The sequence below is a fragment of the Hippocampus comes genome, unplaced genomic scaffold, assembly GCF_001891065.2.
Source record: "Hippocampus comes isolate QL1 unplaced genomic scaffold, H_comes_QL1_v1.1 scaffold132, whole genome shotgun sequence".
NCBI classification, from domain to species: Eukaryota; Metazoa; Chordata; class Actinopteri; order Syngnathiformes; family Syngnathidae; genus Hippocampus; species Hippocampus comes.
The window spans coordinates 2,673,437-2,683,642 of NW_017805467.1; the positions used below are offsets into that span (position 1 = coordinate 2,673,437).

Sequence of the window (10,206 nt, forward strand, 5' to 3'; positions counted from 1 at the left end):
TTTCAAACCTTTAAAAAAGGTTGAGAAATACACACAACTATGATAAAACAACCTCACGAGATAGTTCTAGTGCTAGGAGTTCCTAGTCCGGACTGCGCAACACGGAGCAACGGGCCCCTTTTCTTAACCATTATTCATTAAATGGCACTGAAAGCTTTTTTACTCTCTTTATAGCCACGGGCCGGGTCTCATACCCGGTGCACGGCAGTGAATATTTTATAAAATCTTTCTTTTACTATAAACTGTGTTCATTCCACTCGATTGAAATCACCTTTTGATGCCTGAGCAGCATTGCACTCTACGGGAACACCAACAAACTGCAACTGCCCTTCAAGTCCTTGGAGGAGGAATTCAAGGTATCGAGAGCCAGAGAAGTGGTTCAGTACAGGGACTCAAGTGATCCGATGGTGGCTAAAGCAGGGATCCAAGTGAGGACTGGCAGGAATTGGAAGGCAGAGGAAGCAGTTCAAGAGGCAGATGCAAGGCTGCGTCACAGGAGCCTGGTGGGAGTGGTCACACGAGGTCGAGCTGGGCTAGGATCTTTTCCAACCCCCCAAATGAACACCAAGGGGAAGGAAGGGCGACATCTTGTTCAGGAGGAGGTGAGAGCAGCAGTGGAGGAGACGAGAACCTGCAAGGCAGTGGGAATGAAGCAACAGGGAGCTTGGACGAGATGGGAGAATGCGGTTGAGAGGAAAGTGACCTGGGCTGAGCTCTGGAAAGCCGAGCCTCAACGCATAAAATTCCTTATCCGGGCAGTGTATGATGTGCTGCCAAGCCCGTCAAACCTGTACACATGGGGCATAGCAGAGACACCAGCATGCCCATTGTGTTCCAAGCGAGGAACCCTGGAACACATCCTCAGTTGCTGTACAAGGGCACTTGGAGATGGACGGTACAGGTGGAGGCATGACCAAGTCCTTAAGACCATCGCTGAAGCTATCAGCACAGGACTTGAGTGGGCAAAGCAGTTCCGACCCTCCAAGAAAACCATTGCCTTTGTCAGAGCTGGGGACACGGCAACTCCTGCCAGAAGAACATCCTCTGCAGGCATTCTGACGTCTGCAAGAGACTGGCAGTTGTTGGTGGACCTTGAACATCAGCTGAAGTTCCCCAGCCATATTGCAGTCACCACTCTGCGACCAGACATTGTCCTTGTGTCTGAGTCCACCAAGCAAGCTGTCCTGCTGGAGCTGACAGTTCCGTGGGAAGATCGCTTGGAAGAGGCCTTTGAGAGGAAACTCTCCAAGTACGCAGGACTGGTCAGCAATTGTCAGCAGGCTGGTTGGAGAGCAAGGTGTTTCCCCGTGGAAGTTGGATGCAGAGGATTTGCAGCCCGTTCCTTGGCCAGAGCCTTCAGCAGTTTCGGCATCGAGGGAGAGAGAAAGAGGAGAGCCATACGCAGTATCACTGATGCGGCTGAGAGAGCCTCAAGATGGCTGTGGCTCAAAAGAGGAGAGCCATGGAGCCATGGTAGCTAGTTAGCCATCTGGACACAAGCTGGGGTCTGATCAGCCCTGGTTGGGTCACCTGGGGGAGGGCGTATGATGTTGAGAGACCCGAAACGCCCTATGATCTCAGGAATACATCACTGATGATGTGTCCAGATAGGCATCAGTAGATGTATGTACACAGCCCTGCATTTTATTTTTTGGTATTTTTCAATTTTATCTGTCTTATTGGTGGATTTACTGTAATCCTTTTATTAGGGTTCCATCCAATCCTATTGCTGTCAACATACAGTAAACAGTAAATTGACCCTTCTAGCACCGCGTGCTCCCTTCTTTTCTTTTCCCTCTTAAACTGTCAATCTGCATCATGTGCGACATTTGGCATTTTACAATAATGTGCTTAAAAGGAAAGACAGGGAAATGTTCGTTTTGGAAGGACTCCTAACTACCATCGACTGATAGACAAACATAAGGTTTCTGCTGAGGATTTGAGGTTCCAATGGCCACATTATCACACTGCCTCAGGCACATTCCAGCAGCCTCCACCCACCTGCCCAAAAATAAACTAAACAGCTTTAACTCTTTCCTCTCCACCCACTGCCCCCAAAGTGCTCGACCCAAACATTAAATCATGTACTGTAAGCAATGAGTAGTATATTTAGGTTTTGCGCTGCTTGAAAGTTGAGCAGCAAAGTGCTTTCAGATCGCCCATATCACAATTATAAGAGCAAAGAGCCTGACCAAATGTTTTTATACAGGCTTCCATTGTGTCATTGGACATGTATGCACGATGAAGAAACTGTGCAGGACACATGTGGACAACATTGCGGGTCACGAGGTGGAACACATATTTGGCTCTGACCAAATCTTCACCTGCTGAAAAATATTCTAGGCAACCGGAGGTATGAAAGGCAATGAATCGAGTTCTATTTCTGTTGACATTGACATTTTCAGATTTTTCGTTTTCATCCTATATGTTAAGTCAACCCTTCGACAAAGCATTTGCAATGACTACAAACTCCAACCAAATGCATGGATGCAAAATGGATTCCACAAACATTTTCCAGTAGATTTAACTACAGACTTCACGTGATTAGAAGAAACCACAAAACATAGGTTACCTAAATCGCAGCCCAAACTACAGAGTATGAGGTTAGAAATTGTCATGGGAAAAACTGCCTCCACTGTCACAGGTAGGTCGTTTGAACTTTACTCACACAGACATGGCACATTCACACTGCAGTATTATCACTGGCCACATCTGCAGTGAGCACATAATCACAGGGCTGACCCACTCCTGCGTTGAATGTAACAGCAATACTTTAGTCCCACTATGGCAAAAGTGTTTGTTAGGCCAAGCTCTTAAAAAGGAGAGTATGGACCATGTTATAAAATATACTCATGCCATACTCTGTTTGTCCGGCCAGAGCAATGTTGACGTTGTGTGGGTCGCATCAACACTATCTTGTCAGCCAAGATGCTGGCTGTCTTGATACACAACTGCTCGCAAGTTGAACTGCTGACTGACGTGGTATGATAAAAACCTGATGTAAAGAAAACCGCCAACTGCTGGCTGAGTGTATTAATTCACCGCATTCACACTAGTTGCAGGGTGTGGCGAGCTATTCAGAAAGCAAAGCACGGGTCTCCTGGGGGTTAGACTGCAAACACTATAATCACTAGACATACGGTACATCTGAACATGTACATTGGGTTTGAGATTGTCAATTGCAGACGACACTCTGTCCACATGTAGGCAAAAAATAGCTCACTGGTATAAAAGAGCTGTCAGAGACACGTTACATTCTGTCAAACAACTCCATTCATCCATTTTTCGAACTGCTATATCCTCACCAGGGTCGCGGGCGTGCTGGAGCCTATCCCAGCTGTCTTTGGGCAGCAGCAAGTTTTCTGTTTTTGCTCAGCAAGCATGTATGTGAAGAAAGTGCTAGTTTAGTTGACATACTGTATAACTAAGAGTTTTGGTTCAATATGAAAGTGGGTTCAAGTAAGATAAAGATAAAATCGTTTCATAAAAGACATGGAAAATACAGGTCAAAGATTACAGCATTTTGCAAATTAATGAATAACCCCACAAGTCAATCAATACAAACACCTATCTCTGTGTTTATGTCAATTTGTAACGGAAAATCCAATATGGACAAATAATGCAAATATATCCTGTAGAAATATAAAAATAATTGTTGTGAGCGAATTTGAAAGCTGTTCTCAGTCAGGTTCTCAACAGAGAGCAGCCCAGTCAGCTGATGACAGCTTTAATTCTCTTCCTGTAAACACGTACCACCAGGGAACTCCCTACTAATATTCACCCCACTTGTATATTTGCAGTAAGCACTTGCCTGGTAAAACCTGACAGCATAGTAAAGATGTTGTATACATCGCCACCCTCCCATTTCTTTCGACTGCGCTTAACTTCATTTGCAGTTGTGGTACTGGTTTTGTGACATATTTGGATCAAACAAAGTTTGAATAGCTGATTTCGTCAAATGCTTCATCTTACATATTTGATCATACTGTCAGGTGTCAAAAGCAAACCCACCCCCCAAAAAAATCATGGATTAAGTGAATCAGCACCTGCCCAGGAGTTGGTGAGACTCTCCCACCCTGTGAAGCTATGAGAGTGACTTGATGTGATGGCAGCCGTGCAAAGGTCAGATGTAGCTCTGATGGGCAACAGTTGGGAACTTGACAATACTGTATTTTAAAACATCTCTAGTCAGTAGGTTGTATTGGTACACTCGTCAGACTTGTGTGCGGGCAACGTGGGAACGGTTCCCACTCAGTGACAGTGTGGATGTGGGTGTGAATGGTCGTTTGTCTCTACTTGTGCCTTGCAACTGACTGGTGGCTTCAGCGACTCCCTGTGACCCTGTTCAGGATAAGCGTGGTTGAAAATGGATGGATGAATGGATAGTTAGTAGGTGGTGGCACGGTGGTTGACTGGCTAGCACGTCCTGTGTGGAGTTTGCATATTCTCCCCGTGCCTGCGTGGGTTTTCTCCGGGTACTCCAGTTTCCTCCCACATTCCAAAAACATGGCAGGTCAATGGCCCACTCTAAATCAGGGGTGTCAAACTCATTTCACATTGTTGGCCACATACGGACTCGGTAGATGTCAAGTGAGCCGGACCATTAAAATGATACCATGCTCTGCTATAAATAACCAAAATATAATGTCTTTCTTTTGTTTTGGTATAAAGAAGCATAAGGACATTAGGAAAATTTAACGAACATATCTTTTACAAAACATTTGACAAAACGACTTGACTCTGTTTCAATTGGCTGTCTAAATCTGCTAATAGGTCCGAAATCCTCTCTGCTACAGTATTCCTCGTCAGGCTAATATTGGCAAAAGTTTGTCGCTTCTCGGGACATACAAGTTCAGACGCCTTCATCATGCATCGTTTCACAAAGTCACCGTCGGAATATGGCTTTGATTCTAATGCGATTTTGCTCGCAATTAGGTAGCTGGCTTTTACTGCTGTTGTCTTCTTCTCTGATCAAAACAATGTTGTCTTCTACTCTGATCAAAACTGTGCCTGCCCCTAGCGGATAATCCATGAATTGCATCGTATTAAAAATATTCATTCCGTGTCTTTTATGCATTTTTTTCAATTTTAAATTATCCTGCAGGCCTGTTCGAACTTCATTGGGGACCGGTTCCGGCCCGCGGGCCGTATGTTTGACACCATTGCTCTAATTTGTCCTTGGGTGTAATTGTGAGCGTGAATGGTTGTTAGTCAATGTGTGCCCTGCGATTGGCTGCTATTTCAGGGTGTACACGGCCTACTGCCCGAAGACAGCTGGGATGGGCTTCAACAAGCACGTGACCTTTGTGAGGATAAGCGGATTCAAAAATGGATGGATGGTTAGAAAGTCTGTAGTTTCAAGCACAATGGCAAAATGGGTAGCAATGATCTCCTGCCATGAATCAACAAACTAATTAAGACAGAGAGACTGAAAAGCAATCCTACTTGTCTGAACTGTTCCTCGTAGGTCCATTCTCCGTGGTCTTGGCCCAGATGGCTGTGTGTGGCGTGGGGAGGCAAGTTGGCTATGCGGGGCTCTTGGTCAACACTGGGCCGAGCCTTCAGCAGCTGCGAGTGAGGGTGGAGCTGGCGGTGAGGCAGCAGGAGGATGCCTTTCCCAGGCACCAGTGCATTGTGGCCTGTGGGCAGACCTTCCTCCGCGAGGTCATCGTCAAAGTCTTCTTCCATCTCGCCTTCAAAGTCCTCCTCATCCCACTTTTGTTTGCTGTGATGATGTTGGAAATAAAGTATTGTTTTTAAAAGCAATGAAACAGAAAGCACTGGCAACTTAACTTACGAATGCCGATTGAGTTTCCCGAGGTACGAGCTTTTTTTGCTTCGTGTTGAGAGCAAATGTTTGACTTAGGAGTGAGCTTGAATCTGCCACTAAATGGATGCAGTAAGCTTCACATCGTCCACCCACCTCAATTGGTGTGCCTTATTTTGCAGTGAAACAGGTACGGTTGTTTTGTTGCCACTTTTTGTCCAGGAGGTATTTTGCCAAATTTGGAATGGATTAATAGCATTTCCGTTCATTTCAATGAGGCAAGTTAAATTTAGGTACAACACAAATAATTTAAGTTACAAGTATATTCGTGAACGAATTACAAATGTGAAGGTACCGCTGCACATTTATGAACACGGGGATTTGATTCTCACATCTGTTCCTCTTCATCCGACCCCATCATGTCTTTGTATTGTTCCTCTCGTTCGTTGTCGTCATCGTCAGCTTCCTCCTCACTGCCGCTGCTGCGCTCCGACATGTGGCTGTCCGACACCCTCTGTAACCCGGCCGCCGCAGCGCGCATGGCTGCCAGGGCCACCAACTGGGCTTGCTCCGTCTCAGGGGCCGGGCTGCTTATCGAGTCATCCCCCGCTACCCCACCTGGGCGGACGTGAGAGTGCTGGACAGCTGCTTGCTGCTGAAGCTGCTGCTCCATCAACAGCTTGGCCCTTTGCTGCCTGTGCAGGTTCTCCATGACGGCCTGCAGCTTCATTTCTGTGGCGAGCGGCACAGTGTTTAAGTAAGTGCCTAGTTTCCCCTCCCTCCCCCACTGAGGGAGCACCAGTTGAGGCTTCGTCTGGAGATGATGGTCGACCTTTCTGTCCACAGAAAGCAATTGCGAATCACGCCCAGTGGCTCGCAGCTGATTGGAGATTGCTGAGGGCGATGGTGATTTTCCTGGAGGAGAAACGGAAGCGGTCCTATTCTTGAGATGCAGACTTTTCACTTGTCTTGATGAAAGAGATGGATGTGAGGCTGCCAGTGGAACCACAAGTAGAGATACGAGACCAGGTTGACCGTCTACAAAAACCTGTGTGTCACAAAGAAAAATCAAGTCAGCTTGCTATTTCTGCAATATGTGCTAACAGTAACACATGAAGTACATAACAGAAAATTCTAATCCACATGAAGTCAACCCACAATATGTCCTCCACTCGTCTGATTACAGCGTTGTGGTTAAGATTGCGTTTGTGGAAGATGAGTTCAGCAGCAAAATCCACTGCATTTGACAGCACAGTGCCACAGACATTATGACACCATGTTCTGAATGCTTTTTTTTAGTTTAGTTTTTATTAGTCTTAGTATTAGGTATTTTTTTAATATATAGAATAGTTTTCGAGTGCAAGATAAAAAAAATAAAAGGTGATTAAGTATTGTGTAGTGATGGGTCCTGCGCATCGACGGGATTTTTCAATGTTAACAAAATTGCTGAAAACAAAACCAAAATTGCCTCATGAAGTGTTACGACACATTGGGCAAATTAGATTGATACTGTGGCATCATGTCAATACTGTGTCATTCTTTTGCTCAATATGACTCCTGCTGGATCTTACATCATTGCGTCGTAAGCAACCTGCAATATTATTTTGTTTGATTTCTTTTGTAAGTTATTTTGATTTAGCTTATTTTGATTTTCATCAAGGTTTAAAATAGCTAACAATAAATCATGTGAACATGTGTCAATGTTGAAATTGATTTTGCTTATGTACTTGTCTTTGAGGCACTGAGTTCTTAAAATTATTCTATGTACATTTTTCCTTAAAAATTGATTCCTTTTTTTCCCCATCAATTTCTCTAGCTTTGGAAAACACTCTCTCACAAGGTATTGATGTGGCTGGTGACCTAAAAACAGACATGTGGCGATAATTAGATCGATTGATCGATAGATTAAATACTAAAGTGATGAAATAGATCAACTACTTCTCTAAACAAATGCTTTGTAAATTTTTCTGTTTGGCAAAACATATGACGGCTCATAATATATCTCAGTATTACTTAATCCAATGCATGGACGTTTTATGCACAACAGTTCTCAGAAACTAATTCCATAAAGTTTAAGTAACAGGTAGCAAATGAGCTGATACAGTGGCTGTATCTCAACTCAATTCAACTGTATTTATAGAGCACTTTAAAACAACCACCGCTGTGTACAAAGTGCTGTACATGGAGCAAATATCATATCTACAACAATAAACAATAAAACAATAAATTCATAGCGAAGACAGTCGAAAGCACATTGGTCACGTGACTTTTTCTCCAAGCAATAAGCGTAACGGCACGGAGGCTTCACTCTTATTAACTTGACACATGCGCCGAAGTTTCAATGCGCAGGAGTCATCACGACACAATACTCAGTGGCCATTTTAAAAAAATGATCTTGCACTCGACAAATACGCCATATATTACAAAAAAAACTAATACTAATATAAACAGAGAAAATTTCAAATTAAAAAAGCATTTCTAATATTATTACTATTATTATTATTATTATTAACTAACAACTTGCTCTCAAAACCGATGAACACTAACTGAATTTAAATAGCAAAAGTCAAAGCGAAATCAAGACTAACTAATAATGCAAAATCCCAGACTACTGTAATCCTGAATCCGTGCTGAGTAAGATTAAAAAAATTAGTCAGTGAGAGATTTAGAAAAGTGGTGATTTTAAAATTTGCACAAAATGGCAGAAAATATTCCAAACTTGACTCAGTCACAAAATTCTTTGCTTTATAGTAGTTATTATAGCCCGGTAGTCAATCCTGCTCATAAGCAAACAGAGCAGAAAAAAGAACCGGCTTGATGGAAGAAATCGAGTGACTGCACCCAATATAGTGCAGTCACAGACTTATTGTCCTCCGTTCAGACCAGACTAAAACACTGCCGATTTTACAAAAGGAAGTGAGCATTCAAGGAGAACACTTATTCTATTTGCCAGGTTGGCTCAAAGCCAAGATTAGTCTCAGCCAACTAGCAAAACAAAACAATGTTTGTAACATTGCCGTTTTAGTGTCAAGCCAGCTCTGAGAGCTGTTTTATGAAAAGTAGGGATCACCAAAAATTATGTCATCAAAGGACTGCTGTCAATCAACCTTGATTTTATATGCACGCCATTTTAGATGATGCTTCATGTGGGCCAGTTTATCTGCCAGTCAGACTGAAGAAAAAAAAGGATCCAATTGGAGCACAAAACTTAACCGACTGATGTAGCATGCAAGACGAAACTTGGGGCCGATATTCATTTCGTGACACTGAGCAATAGTGTGAAAACAGCCTTCTTTATACAACATGGTCGCAGACAGGGTGTGCATTCAACGCACCCGAGTGACAGCTTGAAGGATGAGGCTGCTCTGGGTGCACTGTGTCTGATATTATTACAATCAAATCAAGCACAACTTGACTGATGATGGATTTTTTTTTTTGTTTTGTTTTTAGTTGGAGACATAATATTTTATGTAACATGCACACACAACGGACACAATATAAGACTACTGCCATCAAGCCAAATAAAAAATAGCGATATTCTGATATGTGTGCCACATTAGAGGTACATTTCTATATTGCTGAAAAATACAGGGGAGGTTTGACAGTAGTTAATTATTTTTCCAATGTCTACAAAACAAATGAATAGAATTGAAAATAAGCTAATATCGTTTTCCTGATCAAAACATACATTGAGAGTTTTTGAGTAAAAAATGGGCTGTCCTCGCTGGATCGTTCCTTGAATCAAACCAAAGTCAGTATGCAGCTCCAAAACCGCTGACAGTTTGCCTTGTATCTAAAGAAACGGGACAAACCGGTAGCTTTTGGTTTTGAACGAGAAGTTGTATATTCTGAAACTGCATTGTGGGAAACACCCCAGTAATGCAAAACGGGTGCGTTTTTATACCGTAGGAAAATGAGACATGACACAGAACAGAATGCAATCTTCAATTTTATTTGTTTAAGACTGAGCTTTAAAATTGAGTTACACACCGATTGACAACAGATGGCATTCACATAATCACATGGCTAAAAGTTGGAGATGAGTAGAACTTTGTGGCGCCAGTCATTCCTGTTATCGCTGCTTGTCATTTACATTTCAGTGTCACCTGTCACGAAATCCCTCACGGTGCAAATCTAACTGAAGAGAATTAAAGTTCGAATCATGATGTCACTTGAAATGCTACGGTTTTCCTTTTTTATGCTTGAGATTCAACTTTAGTTGTTTATGTCAGAGGTGTCCAAACGTTTTCGTTTAAAGGCCGCATTCAGAATAAAATTCTTCAACTTTTTCAAACACACTAAAGTCACTCAAAGAAGTCATGATGTATTGTTTGTATTGTCGACTTCATTTCATCAGCTTACTGTTTCAAAGTGTTAAAGTAAATAATTGAGGATTTTTTTTGGGGGGGGGTGGGGGGGAACAGCCTACTTACTCACCG

The 10,206-nt window shown here is 42.9% G+C and overlaps 1 protein-coding gene across 3 annotated transcripts in view; it reads right to left on the reverse strand.

The window, feature by feature from the left end:
- Positions 1-10,206, reverse strand: part of arid3a (AT-rich interactive domain 3A) — a 54,591-nt gene that overhangs the window by 29,599 nt on the left and 14,786 nt on the right. For all 3 annotated transcript variants that reach the window (XM_019875338.1, XM_019875336.1, XM_019875337.1), the window contains exons 2-3: positions 6,160-6,815; positions 5,446-5,725 (exon numbers count right to left, since the gene is read on the reverse strand). In XM_019875338.1, the coding sequence (XP_019730897.1) occupies positions 5,446-5,725; positions 6,160-6,497 (618 nt within the window). In that variant the 5' untranslated portion in view covers positions 6,498-6,815. The remainder of the gene's footprint in view (positions 1-5,445; positions 5,726-6,159; positions 6,816-10,206) is intronic.